Here is a 25,900-nt window from a genome sequence, read left to right on the forward strand (position 1 = left end):
AAAATACAAATATATACGTATAAATATATACGTACTTAGGCCGGCACACTCGTTGGCGGGGGTAGATTAGACTTCCGGGTTCAGAGGTCGTGCGTGAAACCTACCTATGTGACATTTCGCTGTAATACCATAATTACATTTTTTATTTCGCTTTATTCACCTAAATGTAAAATAAAGAAAATATTACAACCATACAGTCATATTGTAACAAATTCAATAAAGTGGCTACGAAATAATTTAGTGTGCCCACTTGCGTCATTTTAGAGTCACCCTGTTTTTTTATGAATCATTTCACTTATTAATGTTGAAAATTATAATGTAGCGAAGAAGATCTTCAACGTGTAATTTAACATGTATAATTGTTTTATAACCATATTACTACTTCTTATGTCACTTTTAACTTTTTTTTCCTCCACAAGATAACCTTACATAAATACTCCCGTAATTATGTAAGGGAATTTACGCGGGCACGTGTGTGGGCATTGACGCATTTTGTCCACTGGGTGGGGGTAAAAAACAAGGCAGAGTGGAAGTAAGAAAGGACAGAAGTGAGGAAACAAGGTATGCATGGAAGGAAGGCTGAAGGATGGGGCAGATCGGCGTCACAGCTTGTACGGCTCCAAATATGGCCCTGGTTCAAGTTAGGAGAGTTGCTCTGGATGGCTAACATTTTACTGACGGGGACATAAATTGTTACGAGGTGCTCCGAGTGGCCCCGTTCGCGCCAGATGTTGCGCCAAAGTCCGCAAACCCGTAAAATAGTTTGACTACAGATTTGCGTGCCTTTGCTTTGTGGCCTAAAGTGGAGCACATGTAAGCAGGCTGCAAATGTAATATAAACATTGCAACACATACGTGATGCTTTAGGTGCAGTCTTACGATCCAACGCTCGCCTCGGAGTCAACGAATGAGTCAAGAGAACAATATAAACGTGTCTTTTTTTCGATGTGCCACACCGGCAGTTATGGATGGGTGAAAAGTGTTTCACAGTTGGGAGACGGTCGTGCAGTTTGCGCATTTCGTGCACCCCGAAATTGTGACACGTGTACGGCATCGCTATTTGTGCGGGTTGTTTTGCAGCTGTCAATCAAGACGGACTCCTCCTCCTCGTTGTTCACGAGGAGCCAAGCGCAAGCCCGCAGAGCGTCGAGGCGAAGGACGGAAGCAGGCAAAGTTTCCTCGAGTCCCCCGCCGGCCGATGTCGCAGCAAACGCGGGCAATGACGCGCGCGCCACCGTAAAGAGCCCAGCACGGATGGGTTTTTGAAACGCGCGCTGGCACGCACGCACGCAGCAGTATGCGGCGCCGCGATGGCAGGCAACGGTAAGAGCACCGCGGCGAGGACACTGGAGGACTTAACGCTCGATTCCGGTTATGGTGGCGCGGCGGACTCGGTCCGGTCGTCCAGCGTGTCGCTGTGCTGCTCCGACCCGCCGCTGCAGTCGCTTTCGCACGGCGGCAACCGCTGGCATCTGACGGGATCCATGCACAGCCGACAGAACAGCTTGGACACGGTCAACACCGTGCTGGCCGAGGACTCGGAGGCTCTGGAGTGCGCGGCCCACCTGTGCGCCAAGCTGCCCGAGCCGGAGGAGGTGCCGTGGAGCCTGGCCGAGGTGGAGGGCGCGCTGCGGCTGCGGCGGCGGCGGCCGGACGAGGAGCCGCCGCTGCCGCCGCCGTCCCCGGAGATGGTGGCGCGGCTCTCGGTGCTCGTCGGCCGCGCGCTGGTGCGCCTGGCCCGGGAGGCGCAGCGGCTCAGCCTGCGCTACGCCAAGTGCACCAAGCTGGAGGTGCACACCGCCGTCAAGGTGGTGCTCTCCTGGACCATCTCCGTCAACTGCATCGCGGCCGCGCTCAGCGCCTTGTCCCTGTACACGATGAGCGGCGCCGACAAGTTGGGCCGAGGCAAGTCCGCGCGCTGCGGCCTCGTCTTCTCCGTGGGCAAGTTCTTCAGGTGGATGGTGGACAGCCGCGTGGCGCTGCGCGTTCACGAGCACGCCGCCATCTACCTGACGGCGTGCGTGGAGAACCTCTTCCGAGAAGTGCTCGGCCGCCTGGCGCGCGGCGCGCTGCTGCAGCGGGACGGCGGCGTCCCCGACCTCAGCCTGGAGGCTCTGGAGCAGGCCCTGAATGCCGACTCGGAGCTCTGGGGGCTGCTGCAGCCGTGCCAGCACCTCGTCTGCGGGAAGAACTCCAGCGGTAAGATCCGCTGCCGTGACCACTTTTCATATGCGGTAGTGCTGAAGGGCCGGGCGGAATCTCCACCTCGGCGGCGGGTTCCCGGTTTTCACCTAGCGAGGCTCTCTTGGTATTTCCACCGAGGCTCCAGAACCTCTGTAGGATTGACGTAGCAGGGTCTGTTATCCTTTCAAAACTTGTTCCCAAGGTCCGAACACACAACGGTCCTGCAAACGTTTCTAGTTTCCTGGGTAATCTACCTGGTCCCATAGTCCCAGAAAGTTGTCGTTCTTAGTGCTTGTAGTTCCTGGAACTAAAATGCAATCGTCCCTCGAAAGTGTGCGTGTGGGTACTACAATCTGAATTTCCCTACGGAAGGTCCGAAAGTGGCAGAAGATCCAATTATTGTCTTTAACTGTTCATTTCGTACTACGGATGTTGCTGTTTTTCATTTATCGCATTGTCTCTCTGCCAGAGAAGGCAAAGGGGCGTAACTTTGTCAAGGTGAGGCGGAGAAAGGTGCGCCATTGGAGCTTGTGGTAGAGGTCAGTTGGGCGACCTCTCCGCCGACATATTTATGCCCCATCCGCGATGATGAACCGCCTTCCTCGGGGGCGAGCCGGCTGACGGAATGGCTGTCGTTCCGCCGGCCGTGGCAAATCTTTATGCGCCGGGTAATTTCACAAGACAAAATCAGCCGGATGGGGAAGTTGTTTCTTTTGTTTTATGAGCCGCATCCCGTTTGCGGCTCCCCCGTGACTTTCTTTTCTGGGCCCTCTCATTCATTTCCGCCCCCCGTTCCCCATCCCGAGGCCGCGATGTGCTGCTCATCCCCAAATGTCTCTCTTTTAATTTTGGTTCAGGAATCCACAGGAGCAAAATAAGGTGACACTCATTTGTCACTGCAGCATGTCCGCGCACTCAGCATCAACGGCGCGTCAGGAAAAGCGCTCGAGGAGCCGCAATTGGCACAAATGCATCAATCACTTGATGGCGCACAAAATCTTAGGAAAGACAGATGTCAACAGGTTCGGCTATGATTTGGAGAACGGCCCGCTATCGGCGGCGGTGGACGTTAGCGGCCGAAGGTACGTCAACTTAAGCTCGTCCTTTGCAGTCAGACCCCTTTGGTTCGTCGTCCCTTGAGCTTTTGGAAGCCGACAGGACCTCCAGCTGCCGTTTTAATTAACGAGAGCGAGTGCAGGGAGGGTTCCCGGCCCCGCTGGGGAGAACCATCTGGAGAGGCGGCGCCATGCAAAATAGGCCAGCGAGATGCGCTTTGTGGGGAAGCGCGCGCAGGCTGACTGATGTGGAGGCAGGTCGGCCTCCTCCTCCTCCTCTGACAGGCACGATGCATTTCATCACTCTGACGAAAGACAACATGTTGCAAAGGGGAACTCTCCTCGCTTTATTTAAATGTTTTTAAACCCTCATTTAAAAAAAAAAAAAAGTCAAGCATTTGGGTGATGAGGGAGTTTGTATTTTTATTATAATTTTTTTAAATAAGTGTCAATATTGGGAAAATATGTGCGCAATTGTTGGAATATTCCGGGGAAAAAAAACATTTTCAGTTGGGGGGGGGGGAAAGATCATATCACATTTCTCTCTTGAGTAAAGTTCTAAGAGATGCAATTTTCCAACTTATCGCCATCAGATTCAGGACTGGTGTCCATCATTCTCGCGAAATGTCATCGACCGCCATAGGTGCCGACCCAAATGAGGTTTTGTTCATCCTTTGTCGGTCTGTGTCAGGCCTGTGTGTGATGCGTGCCATTCCGGGGGTCTGCGCTGGTCTTATCATCCCATTTGTGTCAGCAGTCCTCTCGTCGGATTCCTGACAGTCTCGTCTTTAGCTGCCCCCTTCCAGTGCGTGTGCGTGTGTGTGCATGCTCATGCGAGAAAGAATTCACCAGCAAGCTTCTTTATCACACACGCGCACACACCAGCAACGTCAAGCCACTCGACAGCCTCCTACGGGCTCCGTGATGTGTCTACTTTAGATTCAGAGGGGGAATATTTGAGTTGAGTCTGCAGGATTCTCCTGGGATTTTATCTTCGGTCTTTCCAGTAATTATACCATGAGCATATTGACATTTGATCATTTCAGCTTCAATTTTTTTTTCATTGTGCAACAAGAACGATTATGCAGATCAACAATGTCATACACTTCTGTACATATTTGGTGATTTTAAGTCATCGTTATCAGTCACTTTTAATCATATTATCCGTCCCACTGTGCGCTCATAATCCAAAGCATACCACATCACCAACCTACCCATCCATCCTCCATCCCTCCCCTCCCTCATGCAGTATCCCTCGAGTCATCATCCATACATTTGTATTCTTAATTCCATGCATACATTAATGCACTGCTTCATGTTTGCCTCTGTAAACGTGTGTGTGCATATATGTGTGTGTGTGTGGGGGGGGGGGGTGTGGGGGGGTCGGTCGGTGATTCAGCTGCAGATGAGGTCACAAGCGAGTGCAAACAACGCTGCAGAGCATGATGAGCTTGCCTGGGGTCCGTCTAGGGAGGCACAGGCATGCGAGTTCGCGGGGTGAGGTGGTGATAGGAGGCGGGGAGGCGGGGCCAGACGGCCTCACTCTGGTTTTGGGGTGGGTTTTTTTTTTTTTTCAAAAGTAGGCCAGCTCGTAGCCCAGAGCGCCCGCAACCAAGCAAGCCAGTGAGAGGCGCCTTTTAATAGCTTATTCAAATACACTGGATCTTCCAAGGTAGCCGGCACCAGTCTTGCAGTGTGACCGCTCAAATCTATGGCCACCGATCCATAATGTACTCGGCTTTGCGCGCCAAATGTTCATTGAAGATTAGTCGGCCATAAAAAGTAGCCCGGTAGTCCAGTGGTTAGCACGTCGGCTTCACAGTGCAGAGGTACCGGGTTCGATTCCAGCTCCGGCCTCCCTGTGTGGAGTTTGCATGTTCTCCCCGGGCCTGCGTGGGTTTTCTCCGGGTGCTCCGGTTTCCTCCCACATTCCAAAGACATGCATGTCAGGCTGATTGGACGCTCTAAATTGTCCCTAGGTGTGAGTGTGGGCGTGGATGGTTGTTTGTCTCTGTGTGCCCTGCGATTGGCTGGCAACTGATTCAGGGTGTCCCCCGCCTACTGCCCGAAGACGGCTGGGATAGGCTCCAGCACCCCCCGCGACCCTAGTGAGGATCAAGCGGTTCGGAAAATGGATGGATGGATGTTTTTGTCAGTGTGAGAACCCAAAAGAAGGATCGGGGAATTCTACCCCCATGCATGCCCAACGTGCGGTGACAGTTGCTCAACCGGGGATGAGCAGACTTGATGAAATATTTAAAATATCGACGCAAAGCAGCCTATTTTAATAAACAATACATTTTTTAGCTGCCTCCATGTCTTCACACGACATCCCCATCCTGTTTGAGCGAGGCACGAATAAAAAGTCAAAATTGGTGGTGTTAGCTAGCTTCAGAAATGCTGCTGCACAATTGAAGTTCAAAAAGAAGATTAGCTACTGTCATGCCGTCAATTGCGAGATCATTGACGGCAGCGATGGCCATCTGCGTCGACCGGTGCGAGCGCAAGGGCACCGCGGTGGGAGGACTGGAAGCTGAAGTGTGTTGAGTCACCAGCCAGTGAGCTGCAGAGGAGTGTGTGTCACGCCGCTATCGGCAGCGCTGCAGTGTGACACGCATTCCCGTCCGCTGCTCTTAAGTTTGTTTGTTTGTTTTTTCTTTCCCATTTCATTCTTGCGACGCAGTTACAAATCCCACGTTTTTAAAATCTTCTAATGAAGTGTCGGGTAGCCATTGTCATGTAAGCCATTTGCAGTGCATGCGAAAGGTCAAGGGGGTCAAATGTTACTTTCCAAAAAGCCAAAGGGGGCGCTGAATGTCGTACTCAAACTTTCACCGACTTCCCGGCGCGCTTTTTGCAAATAAATGAGGCGCAAGTCTCGAAAAGAGACAGCCGCGGGTCAAATGGATGTCAAACAGTGTGGAAAAATCGTTGCCATCACAGCGGGCATGGAACGGCGGGGGCCGCGCTGCACAGTTGGCGCGTGTGGCTCATCTCCCCGAGACACCGAAACAACTCACAACAACAATTAAAACATATATTTTTTTTTTCAATCACAATTTTTTCCCTTCCTCTGCGGACTGTGCCACAGTGTTGCCATGGCAGCACTCCGAGGGAACATCGCCTTCATGTAGTCATGGCGAAGATCTCAACTCAACTCCAGTGGATTTCTCGAGCACTTTAAAACAACCAGCATTGTTTACAAAGTGCTGTGCGTGGAGCAAAAAGCATTCGTACCACAAGAATGGAAAATTAGCAAAAAAATGCATCATATAAATTGGTTACTCCATTTTGGAAAGGCCTCGCATGCTTTTTGTTTTTGCCCCAACTTGTATCGGACGAGGCGGTGACCAACAAGGCACTATTTGCGAGCAGACTTTTTGATTGGCGTGTGGTGGGCGGCAAAAGACGATTGCCTTCATCTTCTTTTCCAAGGGGCAATTTTGTTTCTTTGCGTGTCAGTTTCTCCCTTGGTGTCGGCTTCCTCCCCCCAAAAATTCCCAGCCGGCCGCCCTGAAATTCCCTCACTTTGCGCCCACTCGGCCGAAAGTGTTTCCCGCCTTCTCAAATAAACACTCAAGTCTGCAACGGGGGCTCTGAGAGCAAGGTGACAAACGCTCTCCGAGGAAAACAACCCGCAGTTTTGGCACCGTTCCTCGCTTTAGCCGCCAGATGGTAAATGGGCTCTCCCGCAAGAAGGCGTGTGCAATATTCCGGAAATTAGCATGACGGATGTCGCGGGGTGAACGCTCGTCCATCACGGCTTAATTGTTGTTTTTACTATTGAGTCTTTTGCATCCTACTTTGTTTTGTTGGTTTGTTTTTCCATGTAAAATCATTCATTGCATTGCAGGCTTGTGTTTGTGCGCGCGGTTGTGTTTTCAAAGCGCGCGCTGTAATTAACCGAGAGACTGCGAGTGACCCGGTTCAGAACGAGGCACAGTTGCGGTCAATTGCAGTCGATGAACTTAATGAATGGTGGTCGCAGCCGGACAAAAGTATTGGGACTCGGCCTACAAAATTTGCATTGTGGGCAAACAAACGGTGGCCGCTTTGCGACGGCTGCGCGACGGCCAATACGTTTGGAGTGGGGAAAAAAAATGTTGGGAGTCTACAATCCGGCAATTCAGAAAATCGAGAACAGGTAATACCTCTGGAAAAATGCAAGAGTTGTTTATTCTCTTGGTTCGTCTGCAGCACCTGGTTGGGCGTTGGCGGTGGCGCCCTTGAGTGGTTTAGGTCCATTTTGGCTGACAGAACCTTTTTGTGTTAGCCTTGGTTGCTCCGAGTCGCCAGCTGCCCTGCTTATCAAGTTTGTTCTGTTCTGCTAAGGGGATTCACATTTCGGATTGTTTCGGTGACAAACACACTTGCCAAGACAACAATTCACGTCTGTCTGGATTTTCATCGACGACATATTCGTGTCTGTAAGTGATTCATCCATCTTCTTTCCATTTAGTAAGGAGGGGGGGGGGGGGGCTAATTCCCCATCAGCTCCGATGGCTAAGATATGCTTGCGTGCGTCACCATGCGTTGCTTTCAGCCATCGCCGCCTAAGAGGTAGATCTCACGCCTCCTCTGTTATCTCGCCTTGCTTGGCTTTTTTGTCTTTTTTTGTTGTTGTTGTTGTTGTTTTTTTTTAAGGAAAGAGGCTTCACAGAGACAACGAGCAATGGCGCGGATAAAAGACTTTGGCGGAATGAAAAGATTGATGGCAGCGGAGCGCGACTGCAGGCGCTGTGAATTTACAATCTGTCGCAATGCACCCGAACGCGGCGCCACCATCGATGACATCGTGGTTGCCGTCCTGCCTCCTCCTCGCTGTCACGCTGAGGGGAAAGCGATAGAAACAATCAAGTGCTTTCCTCCCAGGGCCGCCAGTCGATATTCCACCCGCCTTAAAGCGCAGCTATTTATTAGGACGCGCTGCCCCCTTTTGGCTCGGATGACTTCACGCTGGGAGATTACAGTTCATTTCTAAAAACGACTCCAATGCTCTCATGCCCGTCTATGCTGAATTGCAAGTTCAGCGAGCATGCGCGCTTGCCAATCCAATTTTAGTTTGCCTTTACCCGAAAAAGAATGTGGCGGGAACTCCAGCTTTTCTTTTTTTGGGGGCCCGCCTTCGCTAGCTAACCCAACGTCCTCCGCTGCCTTCATGGCCCACTGCTCCTCATGCTCCTCGTGCGCCTCTTGCTCCTGACCCACTTCCCTAACTGGATGCTGCCCGCAACACGCTCCAAGCCTCAAAACAACCCCCCCCCCCCAAAAAATGCGCTTCCCCACACAGAATCCCTGCAGATCCATATCATCATCGTCCGCAGCGTTTAGCGGCGCAGCGAGCGCAGTCGCTGGATGACAACGAAGGAAAGGGGGAAGATGATTCCCAAATGGCCCTGAACTGTCCTCATTTGCCTTCCGGGAAGGATTAGTCGTCTCGCCCGCTGCGCTGAGGGCGGGAGAGGTGTCCCTGGAGGTGTCGCTTTGGGAGGGGGAAGGAAAAAAATACGACATTTAGTCTCTACCCATAATCCCCTGGAGGATTTGAAATGTGTGTTATGATATGGGCTTGCTATGAAGAGAAGTCCTTGGAACAAACAAAAGAAAGGATTCAAACAGAAAGATATGATTTTTATTTTTGACTCATTCTATAATCGAAAGTGTTTAAATGTCGTTTCAATTCTTTTGAGCCTGTCGTTTGCGCCGGGGGGGGGGGGGGGGGGGGGGTCCAGGAATGATCCTTGGCTTTGGTTCTCGTGCAAGAATTGTGGTCGGGGTGGGGGTGGGGAAACCAGACCCGACATGTCAGGTTGACACCTTCCTCCGAATGCGTGCGTCGGTCCGCCGCGCCGGGAAACGTGACCTCTGACCTCCGTCACATCACGGCCGTCTCCTGGCGGGAACGTCCCGGAGTGGCTTCCGCTTGAAGCCGGCGTCTGATTGGATGAACGCTTGAAAGTCAGCGGCACACCTGACACCTCCATTAAGGGCCCGACTGACGGGGTGCGCCGTCACCGTGACAGTCGGCGCCGCCCGAGAGCCCGAACTTAACAACGATCTCGCCGCCTCAACCTCAGTCAGCATCTGAGCCGTCAGTGGGGGCCGCGATGTCGCCGCCGAGGTGCCGACGGCGGCGAAAAGAATATGAACGTCTTAACTGCTCAGAGGTGCTACTGTCAGGACTTCTCTTCCTAACATTGTTACCTCCCCCAGGGAGCTTTTGTGTTCGTTGCCGCGTGCAACTTGCGGTTGGAAAATGACTTGAGAAAATTGGACACTGTGCTGTGCAATAAGGTCTTGCTTGACTCTGAAAATGGGGAAAATGACTTTGGGCCGTTGGACACTGGTCTGGAAAGAGATTTCCTTGATTCCAGAATGAGCAAAGGGGCCTCGATTTTTGTGAGCCAAAAATGGTGCCCAAGTCAGGAATCGGACTGATTTTATTCTTGGACATTTAGCGATGGGAATGGCCTCGCGCTCGCCCATGCAGGCGTGCGGCCGCGATGGTCTTTTGATTGCGTTTGTGCTTCCCTTACATCGAGGCCCGCTGAGCCAATGGCGGCGCAATCGCCTGTTGCCATGACGACTTCCCGTTAATATTCCAGGAGAGTTTTCTCACCGGTGAGGGCGGGCGGCGGCGAAGGGGGCTTCGGAGGGATTGCCGCACTCCTCCTGCAGAGAATCGATTCCTGCGGGGGGGGGGGGGGGGGGGGGGGGGGAGGCCGCGCGTTTGATGCGCTCGCGAGTCGCACGCCTTCGAGACGGCGGATCGATGTGACCCAATTGACCCTCGTGAGGATTATCACCTCTGTAATGCCGGCGAAAAAAAAGGATTTCTGTCTCTTTGTGTTCAACGGGACAATGCGAACGCACGCCGCCGGCATTCCGCCGGGATTGTCTCGCCATCACATCGAAGCTGGGGAAAGCGCGGTATGAATGACAAAGGGGCCTTTGGAAAAAAATACAAATAAAAAAATCATCCCCAAAGCCACTTTGAACGAGGTTTGTGTACCACGAGCAGAGCCGCTCACAAGTCATTTGCGGCCAGCCGGGAAAATTCAGCCACTTGCGCTGATCAACACGGCGGGTGTGTTTGCGGTGAAGAGACCCGCCGTCGGCAGGCAAGCGGAGGGCCCGGTGCCGATTTTTGCGCTCTGAGAGAAGGTGCAGACCAACGGTCGCGCGGCCTCGCGTGGCTTCTCTCCCCTGAGGCCTCGCGGGCAGCCGCAAAGGAATTCTGCGGGAAAGCGTCGCGGAACTCGCCAGCGAGCCAGTCTTGCCGTTGCCGATTTGATCCCTGGCATCTCCGCAGGTGTGCCGAGCCTACCCGAGAGTCTGAACCTCCACCGGGATCAGCAGCGGCGCTCGAGCCGAGGCGAAGGTCACGGCTGCTGCGCTCCAGCCGAACTCCGCACGGTGGAACAGTCGCTCCTCGCCACGCGGGTGGGAAGCATCGGCGAGCTGAGTGAGTACCTCGCGTGCGCCCGCGACATTCGAGAGTGAAAACTGACGAGATGAAGAGACTTTTTCCACGCGTCATTCTCCGACGACTGCTTTTATTTAAAGCGGGGCGGCGGCGTCTCCATGATCCGCAGGTTCTCGTTTGATGCTAATGGCTTCTTCGTCTTCTAACGGACGAGCTTCTCAACCCGCTGACAGCCAAAAGATTCACCGGCGTGCGTCGCCTTTCATCTCCCGGCCATCTAGTTTTCATTTTCGGGGGGCTTCCGACGCCGCCACGCTTCATTTTTCTTGACGTGACGCATTGAGAATGAAGGCGATGTCGAATCGAGCGAACCCGAGCCTGACGAGATGCGCTCGCGTTGACGACGGGTGACATTTGGAGTCCAGCGATTTGACTTTGCTATTTTACAGCCTGTCATCGAACTTTGCCGTTCTTTTACATGCTTGCTTATTGACACACACACACACACACACACACACACACACACACACACACACACACACACACACACTTCAAATCAGTTGAGCCTCTGAGAGCTACAGGAGTGAGCCAACTCCATTTGGGCAATAGTGGGCTAAATCATATACAGTACAGTGTGTGTGTGTTTCTCTCTCTTTCGCTCTCTCTCTGGATGGATGGATATGTACATATACTGTGTGGATGAGCTAGTCAGAGCACACCCCCCCCCCCCCAAGAAAAAAAAAACAAGCAACGACAGCAGCAGATTTAATGAAGTGACACGAAGGCGCTTCATCAAGGGAGGCATTCACAGTTTGTCTCGTTAAATATCAAAGTTGTTATTTGCAGACGTGCGTTGGCCAAAACGCTCATGAGGATCCCCCCCCACCCCCCACACACACACACACACTTCCCCCGCCTCCATCCCCCTGCCGCTTCTCGGCTTGCCAGGCTTGGATGCGTTCCACACACGCCGCTCTCACTCGCTTTTCTCTCTTTTCTTTTGTCCTCTTTATCTTCACGCCGGAGAGCAGGCGTGACCGACAACCTTCAGCAAGTCCAAGAAAACAAAACAAAAGATCAAACGCAATCGACGTCGCCTTCAATGTTTTCCCTGCAAACTTCCGTTTTGATCTCAACACGTCCGCCACTTCCGGGAAGGGCCCTCACCTGAGTCCCGTCTCGTCTTCTCAGGTGATTTGGTGTCACGAGCCATGCACCACCTGCAGCCGCTGCACGTGAAGAACTCCGCCCACTGCGCCCCGCTCCACACGAGCACCGGCGGCTCGGGCGCGGCGGCCTGCGCCGGCGTCCACTGGGAGCCCGAGGCGCTCCACACCTTGTGCTACTTCATGCACTGCCCGCAGATGGAGTGGGAGAACCCCAACGTGGAGCCTTCCAAGGTCACCCTGCACACCGAGAGGTACTTTTCGTGTCCGCCATCCGCGTGCCGATCGATGCCTCCGATTTCGGATGACACCTGCCCGCCACCTGTGGAGTGTCGCGCGCGCTCAGTCAATAGAAAAGAAGAGGAGCAGGATGCTCGCGAGTGCTCAATGACACGGCGCGCAAGTGTAAAATGAAGTGAAGATGAGAAAATAAATGGAAGTCGGCGATGAAGGGCAATTCCAGATGAGGCCCGACTTACTTCCGGGTCGACCTCGTTTGAACGGCGCACGCGGCCGCAATACACCAATAGTGGCGGGAGCGTGTTTTGCCAGGGCGTCGCGACTCGTTGCGCATTGGGATCATCCGCCGATTGACGGGAAGCGCTCTGGCGCCCCCGCAGGCCGTTCCTGGTGCTGCCCCCGCTGATGGAGTGGATTCGGGTGGCGGTGGCGCACGCCGAGCACCGGCGCAGCCCGGCGGTGGACAGCGACGACGTGCGGCAGGCCGCCCGACTCCTGCTGCCCGGCGTCGACTGCGAGCCCCGACAAATCAGGTGAACCCGGCCTGGCGTTCGGGATTCACGTCAATCGGTGAATCGAGCTTCAGACTGGAACATATTTTTCTGACCGAGGTGAAAGTAAAACCGGCGCGGGAACGGTCGCACTGCTTCTTGTGAACTTTGTTGCCATGCGCAGAGCGGAGGATTGTTTCTGCGGCGCCCGCAAGCTGGACGCCGCCTCCGCCGAGGCCAAGTTCCTGCAGGAGCTGGGCTTCCGAATGCTCAACTGCGGACGCGCCGACCTCGTCAAGCAGGCCGTCAACCTGCTGGGACCCGACGGCGTCAACAGCGTCAGCGAGCAGGTACCGGCTCGCCGCCGGCCTTCCGGGAAATGGCGCTTGTGGTAGAAGAGGCAACTCGACGCGTCCTGTTTGTTGAAGGTAGAGATTTTTTTTGGGGGGGGGGGGGGGCGGCGGAGCTCGCGGGATGTCTTTCGCGGCTCCAAGTGGAAGGAAGGCCATCGTCATCCGCGCCGTTGCGTCTCAGCTTTGCGTCCCTCCTTTCTGTTTGGCTTGGGAAGAGTTGAGAGCGCAAAGCATCTTCTGCCGGCGCCTGCCGACATACGCGGCGCCAAGTGGCCGTCTCCCACGCAAACAAGCGCTCGTCTGCCCGGCCTTTTGGGTGCGAGGCGCCGTTTTGAGCAGAAGGCCCGAACAAGCCTTCGCTTCGAGAGACGGGCGCCTCCTCTCACCGCTTATTCGCCACAAGTGGCCGGCAAATCCCTTTCGGGACGTTGACAAAAAATGAATGCGACATCACCTTACAGGGGAAAGCGATGAGTCCGAATTTCACAAAAGAAAAACTCATCTTTTTCCGTGTGCAATCATGTCCACGTGTGTGTGTGAAAAAGTACAACAGTATTGTTGTGTTCCAGGGAATGACGCCCCTGATGTACGCGTGCGTGCGCGGCGACGAAGCCACGGTCCAAACGCTTCTGGACGCCGGCGCCGACATCAACGGCGAAGTGAGTGACTCGCCGGCACTGGCGCTTCGCCACTTGCTGCTTTCTGGCCTCGCGCCGCGCCGCGCCGTCGCTGGAGCCGCAGTGATGTGGATGAGACCGCCGCGGGGGGGGGGGGGGCTTTTTTTGTTTTTGCCGCTCATCAATCATGCATGCCGGTCGTTCATGGAGAGAGCGCATGACTCACCGCCGCAGTCCAGCCAGCACGCCGCACGTTTAACGAGTTCGATCTGCTTAACGAGTCGGTGGACCTCCATCGCAATCACGAACGCCGTCAGCTCATCCTCGACTTCACCAAAGCCGCAGTTCACCCAAAACGCAATCAAATCACTCAAATTTGAATGCAAATTCAGCCCCTGAATTTTTTTTTTTCAAAGAGCCTTTGAACGCATGGCACGGTGTCACCGGATGAGGTCAAAAAAAATGTTTTTTTGCAATGCTAATCTTCATCGCGCGGCTTCACAAGCCACTAACTCACTTCAAAGTCGATGTAACCCCTGGCAACCGCGTTTCCGCTACTCTAAACGACACCAAATGACTTCCTGCAACTGCACGGCTTGTAAACGGCTTGCTAACGCCCCCCCCCCCCCCCAACTTATGTAATGTGACTTCCCAGGTGCCCGCCACAGTGCGCAAGCATCCGTCAGTTTGCCCCGACGCACGCGGCGGGACGCCGCTCACGTTCGCCGTCTTGCACGGACGCGCGCCCGTCGTGCAGGTAGTGATGCCCCCCCCCTCCCCCCACAAAAGAAATCAAATAAGAAATCTGGGAAAAGTAAAATCAACACACAAATAAAGACGACAAGCATTGTGTTATATTCTGCATCTTGAGCGTATTCCTCATCCGGCCATTGCGTGTCCATCATTCCATATTCACTGACGGCAGCGCTTCCAGAGTGTCGGAGAATGCCCGCGTTTGTGTTTTCCTCTCCTCTGACCCCGATTTTGCGCCCCCCCCCCCTCCTCTCAGTTGTTGCTGGACAACAGCGCCGACGTGGAGGGGTCGCCGCAGGACGGGGCCGACAACTACACGGAGACGCCGCTCCAGCTGGCCTCCGCCGCAGGTCCACAATTGCAATCACGACATTCAACGGAGCGCCCCGCGTTTCCGTTCGCCGCCTCGTTCCTTTACTTTGAAGCTGCTGAAGAGGATAGCGAATGACGTAGATGGCATTAAGATTTCAACCATTCATGGCGTCGGTTGACTGATTTGATGTGTTTTTTTTTTTTTTTTTTTGGTCTTTCTGAGCAGGCAACTTTGAGCTGGTGAGTCTCCTCCTGGAGCGAGGCGCCGACCCCATGATCGGCACCGCGTGCCGCAATGGCATCTCGGCGGCGCCGCTTGGCGACATGAACTCCTTCAGCCTGGCGGCGGCGCACGGACACAGGTTGCACCTGGAAAAGACACCAATCATACATACACAGTGTGTGTGTGTGTGTCGAATGTTTTAGTTTTTCCTCCGATGACAACGGGACTCACTCTGCGTTTGCAGGAACGTGTTCCGGAAGCTTGTGTCCCAGTCGGAGAAGGACAAGGGTGATGTCCTTTCGCTGGAGGAGATCTTGGCCGAGGGTTCGCCGCCAGGCCCGCAAAAGGCTTCGGCCCCGCAGGCCAACGGCGGCGGCGGCGGCGGCGGGACGCTACGAACAGGAAAGGCCAAGCTGCGCGCCCTGAAAGAGGCCATGTACCATAGCGCCGAGCACGGCCATGTGGACATCACCATCGACATCCGCAGCTTAGGTCAGACTCACTCGCAGCTGCATCGCCGCGCACGCACGCAAACGACATGAACAATGCGCCTCCAGATACGAGAGAGGCCACCACGTTTTCCTGCTTTGACTAGCAAGCACTGCCAAACGCCATAGATGGGCTAACTGCTATCGTCACAAATGATGGCGCAACGCGTGCGGCTGTTCATTCCACTGGGAAAGGTTGCTTTGAGATACGAGTACGTCACGGGTGAGCTGCACTCGTACTTCAAGGCAGCGCTGTCATCTCATCATCGTCACCGCGCTACTTTTCACGCTTTTCATTCTTCACCCGACGGAAGCGACACTCGCATCCACTTTATCGGAACATTCTCTCATTCGTTCGGTCGGGGGGAAGTTAACCCCCCCCGCCCCAAAAAATGCGGTCAAGACGAATTAATGGATGAATCGACAACTAATTGATGATAAATTAATTGATCATTATTTTTGATAATCGACTGATCGTTTAGACACCTTTTGAAATTGTCCAGACGCTCAGAATTTCAGCTTCTCAACAGTAAATATTGTCCAATTTCCATAGCGATTGATTATTCAATTGCGCGCTCGCGGCAGCCCGACTCCAGAGTTGATTTTTGTCAATAAATTGAGTGGTCCTGTTGAAAAATTGGAGGTCATTTGAAAAAGAAGGGGAGAAAAAAAACGGACTTTGGAGTTGCCCACTCACGTTCACTCGCCAACATCAGCAAGCGATGGAAACATGGCCGCCCTTGACGGCGCTTGCGCGCGCGTGGATGAGTGACGGTGCGCTTGTGACCGCTGCGCTCAGGCGTTCCGTGGACGCTGCACACGTGGCTGGAGTCGCTGCGGACCAGCTTCGCGCAGCAGCGTCGTCCGCTGATCCAGGCTCTGCTCAAGGACTTCAGCTGCATCCGCGAGGACGAGTACACCGAGGAGCTGCTCACGCACGGCCTGCCGCTCATGTTCCGCATCCTCGGATCCTGCAAGGTCCTCCCCCGGGGGAAAAAAAAGTTACAAGTTTCCAGACAAAAAAACAACATCCCATTTTATGCCCCGATGCATGCAGACGACGACATTTAAACAGAACGCTCGACACGGTTTTTCCGAACGAACTCTCGAACTGCGTGTGTGTGTGTGTGTGTGTGTGTAGAACGAGGTGATCAGCCAGCAACTGTCGGTGATCTTCACGCAGTGCTACGGTCCGTTTCCCATCCCCAAGCTGGCGGAGATCAAGAAGAAGCAGGCTTCGCGTTTAGGTGACACGCCGACAAGGCCCTTACGAAACACGAATCGGCACGTCGATCTGGACCGCGTTTGTGGTTGAAGATGCTCATTTTTGGCTCGTCGTCAAAGCTTTTGAGATGACGAAGGCGCCTTAAATGTCACTGCGCTCTTTTGGAGCAAAATAGCATTTTTCCCTCAAACTTTTTTCTTTTTTAAATTTTTATCGAGCCGCTCTGAAGTGCACTCCGATTGCTGGGTTGATCCCCCGCCCCCCCCCCCCCCCCGATATGCCATTGGCAGAGCGTGGCGCCAAAGTTGGATGACTCGCCATAAAACGGGGAAACCGCATTGACTGGCGTTTAGTCACCGCTCACAGTTTGCAGATTCCAATTGTTGTGTCGGCGCGCTTGACGAGCCGCGTCACGAAGGAGCGCATCGGTGTCGCCCGGTGCTGCGCTCAGCATTCGGAGCAGATGACTAATGAGGCGTTTTGTGTGCTCGTATGGGCAGACCCGCACTTCCTCAACAACAAGGAGATGTCGGACGTCACCTTCCTGGTGGAGGGCAAACCCTTTTATGCACACAAAGTTCTGCTTTTCACCGCATCGCCCAGGTAAGGTCTTTTTTGTTGTTGTTTGTTTTGAGTTTGCTGATGATAATGAGAAAAAAAAAAGAAGATGAAATACTTTCAGGTTTAAATCGCTGCTGCAAAACCGACCGGCGGCTGAGAACACCTGCATCGAAATCAGCCACGTCAAGTATAACATATTCCACGTAAGACGAGATGTATTCCGAGCCGTTGGGGGGTGGGGGGGGGGGGGGGGGCGGCAGTGTGGCAAGCAGGCACCCCAACAGCAAAGAAATGCTGATCTTGTTTTGTTTTGTTTTTTTTCCGTCCGATGTTCCAGTTGGTCATGCAGTACCTCTACTGCGGAGGCACCGAGTTCTTGCTCATCCGAAACACGGAAGTCATGGAGGTACGCCGCTTTGGGTTCGGTGAGCATCCGCGAGCTGGAGTTCGCGCTCGCCACTGAGATGGCCGCGTGTGTCCCGCAGCTCCTGTCTGCCTCCAAGTTCTTCCAACTAGAGGCCCTTCAGAGACACTGTGAGATCATCTGCTCCAAGAACATCACCACAGAGACCTGCGTGGACCTCTACAAGCACGCCAAGGTCAGACCGCAGCCAAATTATTGCCAACCCCAAAAAACACGCGAAATGACCTCTGTTCTTCCTAAAAATACAAATGTTGCTTTCTCACGTGGAATTTGTGTCCACCGCGCAGTTCCTGGGCGCCTCGGAGCTGACGCGCTTCATCGAGGGCTACTTCTTGAAGAACATGGCGCTGCTGGTGGAGCTGGACGTCTTCAAGCAGCTTCTGTACGAGCCGTCGCCGCCGGCCCCCGCGTCCCCCTCGCCCGACCCCGCCGCAGCCGCCGCCACCGTCCTCTGCTCGGACATCCTGCACGACCTGGAGAAGACGCTGGCCTCCCGCGTCCACTCCATCCACTTGTCCACCTCCAAAGGCTCGGTGGTGTGACGTGGCTTTTTGGGACCGCGAGGGATAAGTAGCAAAGCCAGCAAAAGGAACCAACCGCGTTACCAAAATCCTCCCACCCGGATATTTTTGCATGAGGCCCTTTTACGCACGGCCTTCCCACCGAGGAAGTGCAGGACGCCATTGAAATCATGCAAAGTGTCAATAGAGCCACGTTTGTTCTCGTCTCCGACTCTGTCGTCTCGCCCTCGAACGTGCGCGTTGCACATTTGTAGCCGGCCGCTCGCTGTCTTGCTTTTAGCGGCGCATTTTCTCCTCCGTGATATTCCGCTTGGTCGAAATCGAGCGAAAGACCTGACGAGGGATTGAAAGCTGTTGGGGGAATACGGGACTGACTGATCAGCAGGTGCACCTAATGAAGTGGCTCCATGCTGGGGCAGTAAAACGTTTCACAAATAATTTTTTTGTCATCATATTTTACAGTCTGTGCAATCTGGAGCAATCGGCAGCCATCACGAGTAGACCTACACAAAAAGTCTCAAGAAGCAGTGTCTGAAAACACAGAAACTGGCTGTTCGTAAAAATGATCCAATAAGCGGCGTGTCCAGCAGACAACCAAAAAAAAATAACAGGCATGCAGTCCTGTACTACTATTTACTGTAGGCATTTAAATGATGTAAATAATAGTCACAGAAATCCTATATTATTTCTTTATTTTCTTACACAGAGCCCCTTAGATGTCATTTGAATCTAGTTTGTTGATATGCATATAAAAAGGAACCTATTAAGAGCAATATTTCAACAAGAGTGTATATTTCCTGGTAATATGACAGCAGCAGAGAAGAGCCAGCATTGAAGATGAATGAGGGAAGAAAAGGGAAGAATGAACTATTTTTTTAAATTGAAAAGCCGCCTATGTCTTGAAAGCTCGTGTTGGAATGAAGTTGTCTCAGCGTCTTCTAATGATGTCCGCACTTTTGGTGTGCACGTATTGTCACTGCACGATTACATTTTGTGTTGAGGAAACACTGCTTTGCCGCATTACCGCTTTTGCTCCTGTAGAGGCGCCAGTGAGTCGTTGTAGCCGGAGCCAATGGCTTCCTTTTTCTTGTAGAACGACGCCCCCTGTTGTTGGGAGGCTGCGTGTACAATTAGGCGGCCTTAGGCTGTGCTCGCTTGCGCCTCTGCCGGTGCCCCGTAGCTATTGTTAAAAGTGGTGCTCAAGCGTTCGTGTGGACCCACGTGGTTCTTCTGTTGTTGCCAGTGCACTTTCTTTGTCTTGTTTTCCTGTTCGTTTGTCCCCCTGATACTTTGACTGCTAAAATGTTCACATTAGTTCGCCTTAGAATAAAAAAGTCCGTAAAAGTGAAGCCCTGTGAATACTTTCCAGATGCACTCATTCACAGAGCTTCACTTTTTCAAGTTTCTGGGGAAAAAATGATTTTACCAGGCCCTCAAAGGGACCTTTTTATCCCTTGCCTTGAAAAGAATGAATGGTGAGATATATATATATATATATATATATATATATATATATATCTATATATAGATATAGATATATATATATATATGGAAGTCAAATGAGACACCGTGAAAGAAGCAAGGATGTAGTTGAGTCCAGCAGCAGCAAAGGTTACACTCGTGCGCCACGTTTCATGTTTCTGTGTACAGACAATAAATGACCACATTTTCATCGACATGTTGCAGTCCATTGATTTTCTATGCATGATGCATTTTTCTGCCTTCCTTCCTTCCTTAACTGGTTGCTTCCACCCCAGTCCTGCTTTTATTCAAATTACCCTCTTTTCCACCATCCTTTAGACCTGCTTTTTATTTTGCATCCCGACTTGCAGTACTTCCTTAGAATCATTTTTACTCAATTTATTTTCCATTATTTACGGTACCTTAGTTTAAAATTGGTTATTTGAAAAGGTACGAAAGCATGTTGCAACGTTTCGAGAACAAGGGCTGCAATGCCCCAAATGGTTTGTAGGCGGCAGTGCTTATTCACTTCGCCACATAAATCCCAAGCAAAGAAGAGCCGTCATGGCTTTTTTTTCTCCCTTACTTTAGCGAAGGGCAAGAACATTTGCTAATATACAGCGATTCGTGGCGCTTTCAATCTTTTGTCATGTAAACGATAGATTATAAAACCCTAGTCGACTCGATAATTATTTCAGTTCAACGTTATAAATGTTCAGAGACGGCTGACCGAGGACGAGAGAAATCATTTTAGGACGACGCCTGCGCAGTCTGAAGAGAAAATCGAGGCGCCGATTTTTTTTACCTACCCGCCAACTGGCACCGCAGAGCCGGGCGGGCATCGACTCCCAATCGACCCCCGACTTCGTCTTCGTCGCTTTTTCAAAGACCCCCGTGGCAACATGGACACGTTACAGCACACCGAGAATGGTAAAGCGAACAGAAATTATAAATGCCCCCCTCTTGGCGAGTTTCTGGGATTTTCTTTTTCCCTGAGTGCGTCCGATTCGCAACATGGCGTAGCCCGCTGTGAGATGGCGCTGAGCTAACGTGTCCGTTTACTTGGCTGGAAGAAGCTGAGCGACGACTAATTATGCAAAATCATCTCAGGATTCATTTCAAATTGTCAACCGGATTTAACTAGAGGAAACACAACAACCTCATTTATTTTAGGAACTATTGGTGACTCCACTGGAAGCGAGGCATTCTTTCATAACTTCCCCCCCCCCCTCAAAAATTAAAGAGAGAATCCTTATAGATTATAATATTAAAGTCAAAAGCCTGGGTCAGGCACAAACGGCGAGTTTTGTCACACTAAAGCAGTAAATCGCGTCACCCAATGTTGACGCGCAAATGTGACGTCTGTCGTAGTGTGTTAAAATTACCACGTGTTTGTGTGTCCCTGAACGCCGCAGCAGTACAATGACAACCATCTTATTTCGTTGACCATGAATGATAAATGTTTGAATTAAATTCAAAACCCGAACAATAATTTACTTATCTGCCGTACAGTTTGGATGATTGGGGTTCATATGTTGCCTTCCTGCCTCTCAAGACTCAAATTGGTTATAGATTGAATGCTTGTTTTTCTATATGTGCCCTGTGATTCACTGGCAACCAGTCCAGAGCACCAATACAACCAAATGAAGATAAGCGGTATATAAAATGGGTATGTGGCTATACATGATTGACTTCTCGTGAAATCTTTTTTCTTTGTGTGTCCAGATTCTCCACTCCTGCTGCCGTCCCTGCGCCTCTTCATCCCGCCTCTACGCCTGGTGTCGGCCGCTATGTGGCAGGTGGTGCAGCGTGGCGACGTTTGGGACTACGGCACGGTGGAGGAGTTTGTCACCACTGTCTCTGACATTTTACCCGAGCTCTTAAATGCGGACCAGAAGGCACAGTTGCTGCTGGGGCTGCGGGCACGGGTAGGGTAGAGGCGGGACCACCTTTGAGTGACCCGTGAGCGTCAGATATGCTGCCGCTTGAGTGACATGAAAAACAAAAGTGTATTTGGTTGCGTGTTTCAGGTGGTTCTGGAATTGTGTCGATCCAAGTTAGACCCAGAGAGGGAAACCATTGAGATGCACTTGAGCCGAATCAAAAGCCTCATCTCAACATGGGCGGGGCAGGTTAGCATCCTAAACGGGGATCCAATCAGCATCTTTTTTTTACTGTTCACTTTAAACCGCTCACGCTTGTCTGTCAGCCCTGCTTTGCCGAGGTCCAATTTCCTGAATCCAACTTTGTGGATCAAATCGAGCTGCTCCTGAAAGACCCCGAAGAGAAGGACAAGTTCTTTCGGGTTTGTTTGCGTTTCTGTCAAAATGTCGGAGGGCGAATCAAAAAATGTTTGTGGGCTGATTTTAAAGCAATCCATCCCTTTGCAGGATGTGTTTCCCTCCGCCTTTGGACCCGAATATGACAGCGCTCTGCAAGTGCTCATGCTGGACTTCCTGTCCAGGCTGGAGAAGCTTCTCCCGGTGCCGGACATTCAGCAGGTACTGAAACCACAGCGAACTGGCCATTTAATCCAGTTGTGCGCAGGTGTTGACATTTTTTTATAAGACCGAAAGGACCTTCAGATTTAAGATAAGATAAGAAAACTTTTATTAAGTGGTCATTTGTGCCAAGGATGTTTGTAGGAGAGCAACACTTAGTTTATCTCGGGTTGTTAGTGGAGTGGAAAGAGCACTCTTCTGATGTAAAAAAAAATATATATGTATAAATCTAATCATCTATTTATTTTTACAAGAAATGCCAGAAGATGAATAGTGTCATCATTTTTTGTGGTGACATGATGATATTATCCAATGGTGGATTTTATTGTGCGTCCCATCCAGACGGCCGCCTTGTTGAGCGCTGCCCCGCAGGCCCTGGATGAGTGCGTCCACTCGGTTCTCGAGCTACCGCACTTGAAGGCGGCCCTCTTGCACCACACTGCGCTCGGTCATTTTGATTTAACCGGTGAGGCTCCTCGGTGGAAGACCCCCCCACCCACCCACCGACACCCCTGAATGAAAACCATCCGTTTTTGACCCTCGTCTTTGCGCTCCTTCTGATCAGATGACTCTCAGAGCATCCTGTCATCCTTCGGGAACTGCATCCTGTCCTCGCTGGCCCTCCCGCAGCTGGAGAAGGTTCTCATCAACGGCGAGCACATCCAGCTGCAGCCGGCCGCCGATCAGATGGCGGGATGCGTCACCGTGCAAGTGGAAGGCGAGACGGTCACACTCTTGGACTACATACAGATTGAACAGACACCTGGCTTGATGGATCCCGCCCCCCAAGAGGAGGACGAGGAAGAAGACGACGAGGGCGAGGAAGCGGAAGGCGAGGCTTCGTTGAAACCGGCCGCGTTCCAGCCGCTCAAGCAAAGCAAGCGTCTGCAGCTGAAGAGGCAAGCGGTGGAGGCGGGGAAGGACGACGACGACCACGACGACTCCTCCGGGTCGCCCAAGCGTCAGAGGAAGAGGCACCCCACCAACAAGACTTGCCCGGTGTGCGGCAAGAGTTTTCTGCGCGCCGCCGCAATGAGGCGGCACCAGGAGACGCACTCGGAGAACCGCGAGCTCAAGTACAAGTGCGGCCGCTGCAACAAGCGCTTCCGCGACCAGTACGACATGAAGCGGCACAACATGCGCGTCCACGAGCGGGACGATGACGACGCGGACGAGGAGGAGGAGGAGGCGGCGGCGGAGCCCGAATCGCCGGACAACAAAAACTGCGCCCTCTGCGGCAAGTACATTGCGCGCAAGGTGGACATGGAGCGCCACATGACGTCGCACTCGGAAGACCGGCCGCACAAGTGCTCCTTCTGCGAGAAGCGCTTCAAGACCCGCTACGTCCTCAAGCGACACCAGAAGGAGTTCTGCAAGAGCCAAGAGCTCAAGAGGCCTCTGGCCCAAAGGCGCCAAGAGCAGAGCCTCGACGCGCAGCCGGCGGAGGGCAAAGTCTGCCCCATCTGCGGCCGCACTCTGCCGTCCAGCGCCGACATGGACAAGCACCTGCGCTCGCACACCGAGGAGCGTCCCTTCATCTGCGTCGGCTGCGACAAGGGCTTCAAGTACCGCGACACGCTCAAGAAGCACCAGATCATCCACGGCCACGAGGGCGTGCGCGAGGAGGCCAGCAAGAGCGTGGAGGAGATCCTGGCCGAAGCCGAAAAGAACCCGGAGGACGCCGGGGTGGACGCCTCCGCGGTCGACGCCTCCGGGGCGCCCGCGCAGCCGGCCGCCCGCCGGGGGCCGCGCGGCAAAGCCCTCAAAACGTGCCCGGTGTGCGCCGGCTCCTTCGACAACGTCAAGACGCTGAACCGCCACATCCAGAGCCACACGGAGGAGCGGCCCTTCCACTGCGTGCACTGCAAGAAGCGCTTCAAGCACCTGCACGGCCTCAAGCGCCACCAGATCTACGCCATCTGCCACAAGAAGACGGCCCGCTGCTCCTGGAAGAAGGAGGCCAAGGCCGGGCCCAGCCACGGCGACGGCCAGCCGCTCCAGGTCCCCATGTGGTGCTCCAACTGCGGCAAGCACTTTGACTTGCTGTCGGCCCTCAAGGAGCACCAGGAGAACGTGTGCAAGGTGGACCTGCGCGACGTCATGACCTGCGGCGCCTGCGGCAAGGAGTTCAAGAGCCTCACCATGCTCAAGGTGAGATCGTTCGGCACGCGGCGAAGCCTTTCCGCCAGCCACGTCTGCGCTTTCGCTTCTTAGATCTCGATTGATCGACTCCACTGCCATTTCTGTCCTCCGGATTTACTGTTCAGGAACCGAGCCATGTCGCAAATTGCAAAAGTCCCCGAAGGAAGTCATGAGATGGCAGCAAAAGAACTTTTTTTGTTTTGTTTTGTTTGGCGAGGCTGTCGCCCGACTAAATGAAGCTCTTCCCTTCAGCAAAGTACGGTTGCTAAGCGCCAAGATAATCATGATAATAAGAGCGCCAAATGTCCATATATTTCACAACATTTCAGTTTGACAGCTTTTTAGCATTTGCACGCGAGGTGTAATGATGCCAAATGGATTTTGGGGAAAATCTGCAGAATAGTCTCAAAATCCTTGCTTGAGTCGTAAGGATTTAGTGAAATGTCTGCCTCTCCGCAAAGGTGCACCAGAGGATCCACGACCCGCTCTACTGCAAGGAGTGCGGCAAGATCCTGGGCAGCGAGGCGGCCTTCGAGCGGCACCAGCTGATGCACCGGCCCATGGCGTGCACCATGTGCGACAAGAGCTTCACGCTGCTGCGCCGCTTGCGCGAGCACTACGAGAAGCAGCACGCCTTCGTGGGGCCGTACCCGTGCCCGCAGTGCGACAAGAGCTTCTCGCAGCTCTCCTACCTGGCCGTCCACCTGCGCATCCACAAGGGCGAGTTCCCCTTCGCCTGCGACGCGTGCCCGGCGCGCTTCCGCTCGTCCAACTGCCTGACGGTGCACCAGCGCAAGCACACGGGCGAGCGGCCCTTCCTGTGCTGGCAGTGCGGCAAGTGCTACCGCTCGGCCTCCGAGCTCACCGTGCACATGGGCACGCACTCGGAGGAGCGGCCGTGGGCCTGCGCCCAGTGCCCGGCCGCCTACCGCACCAAGCAGCAGCTCGGCAACCACGTGGAGCAGGTGCACATCGGCGTGCGCTACCCGTGCGCCAGCTGCGGCAAGCAGTTCATGAAGGAGACGTCGCTCAAGCGCCACGAGCTCATCCACACGGGCGAGCGGCCGTACCAGTGCACCGTGTGCGGCAAGACCTTCCTCACCGCCAACGAGCTGCGGCTGCACACGCGCTACCACACGGGCGAGCGGCCGTACAAGTGCGACGTGTGCGGCAAGGCCTTCATCCAGTCGGGCTACCTCAAGTCGCACGTGCGCATCCACACGGGCGAGAAGCCCTTCAAGTGCGACGTGTGCCACAAGGCCTTCCGCATGTCCTACCACATGAAGAAGCACCGCCGCACGCACGCCGCCAAGGTGGCCAACAAGGTCAAGACCTACGCCTGCGAGCGCTGCGACCTGTCTTTCCTGCACAAGAAGGCGCTGTGGGAGCACGCCGCCGCGCACTCTGTCAAATTGGAGCAAACCTTCACGCAAGTCACTATCGAGTTCCAGTAACCAAAGACCGGCTGCCGACATGCCCCGCCCCACCCCTTATAAATCGCACATGCCTTCAATTCTTCGCTCTTTCAAGCTGTAATCTTTTCAATAAACCCAGCCAAATGTGGAATTTATGCCACTGACTCTTGTTTTTTTTCCCCCCCCCATTTGTTCACAATTCAGTTTTAAGGTGAAGAATCTATTTCCGGCTCAAATGTAGAAATTTGGTCGTCTTAAATTCTAATTTGAGCCCTTTATTTTAATCCCCCAAAATTATGCATTTGTCAAATTCCACTTGAGAGATTTCTTACCTCAAAGTAG

At 53.2% G+C, this 25,900-nt stretch overlaps 2 protein-coding genes across 2 annotated transcripts; both read left to right on the forward strand.

The window, feature by feature from the left end:
* The first annotated feature begins 1,011 nt into the window (after positions 1–1,011).
* LOC147186395 (ankyrin repeat- and BTB/POZ domain-containing protein 3-A-like) lies at positions 1,012–19,715 on the forward strand. The gene is made up of 16 exons (XM_086103512.1): positions 1,012–2,199; positions 10,552–10,704; positions 11,857–12,085; positions 12,452–12,604; positions 12,747–12,912; positions 13,485–13,574; positions 14,542–14,635; positions 14,824–14,959; positions 15,065–15,312; positions 16,108–16,286; positions 16,450–16,555; positions 17,034–17,136; positions 17,216–17,297; positions 17,432–17,500; positions 17,580–17,693; positions 17,806–19,715. Exons 1-16 carry the CDS (start codon positions 1,311–1,313, stop codon positions 18,058–18,060), a joined length of 3,066 nt encoding a protein of 1,021 aa, XP_085959638.1. The 5' UTR covers positions 1,012–1,310; the 3' UTR covers positions 18,061–19,715.
* Positions 19,716–20,048: 333 nt separating this feature from the next.
* LOC147186396 (uncharacterized) lies at positions 20,049–25,713 on the forward strand. Its single transcript, XM_086103511.1, has 8 exons — positions 20,049–20,430; positions 21,226–21,428; positions 21,531–21,632; positions 21,710–21,805; positions 21,891–22,001; positions 22,344–22,467; positions 22,567–24,152; positions 24,605–25,713. The coding sequence occupies exons 1-8, from the start codon at positions 20,403–20,405 to the stop codon at positions 25,595–25,597; spliced, it is 3,243 nt and encodes a 1,080-aa protein (XP_085959637.1). The 5' UTR covers positions 20,049–20,402; the 3' UTR covers positions 25,598–25,713.
* The last annotated feature ends 187 nt before the right edge of the window (positions 25,714–25,900 follow it).

The sequence above is a fragment of the Hippocampus guttulatus genome, chromosome 22, assembly GCF_054856545.1.
Source record: "Hippocampus guttulatus isolate MCC_2025c chromosome 22, RoL_Hgut_1.0, whole genome shotgun sequence".
NCBI lineage: Eukaryota > Metazoa > Chordata > Actinopteri > Syngnathiformes > Syngnathidae > Hippocampus > Hippocampus guttulatus.

Coding starts and splice junctions, on each gene's coding strand:
- LOC147186396 (XM_086103511.1), top strand. CDS start 20,403: ATGGACACGTTACAGCACACCGAGAATG. Junction 21,806..21,890: donor AGAAGGACAAGTTCTTTCGG/GTTTGTTTGCGT, acceptor ATCCCTTTGCAG/GATGTGTTTCCCTCCGCCTT. Junction 22,468..22,566: donor CGGTCATTTTGATTTAACCG/GTGAGGCTCCTC, acceptor CCTTCTGATCAG/ATGACTCTCAGAGCATCCTG.
- LOC147186395 (XM_086103512.1), top strand. CDS start 1,311: ATGGCAGGCAACGGTAAGAGCACCGCGGCGAGGACACTGGAGGACTTA. Junction 12,086..12,451: donor GTCACCCTGCACACCGAGAG/GTACTTTTCGTG, acceptor GCGCCCCCGCAG/GCCGTTCCTGGTGCTGCCCC. Junction 12,913..13,484: donor TCAACAGCGTCAGCGAGCAG/GTACCGGCTCGC, acceptor GTTGTGTTCCAG/GGAATGACGCCCCTGATGTA.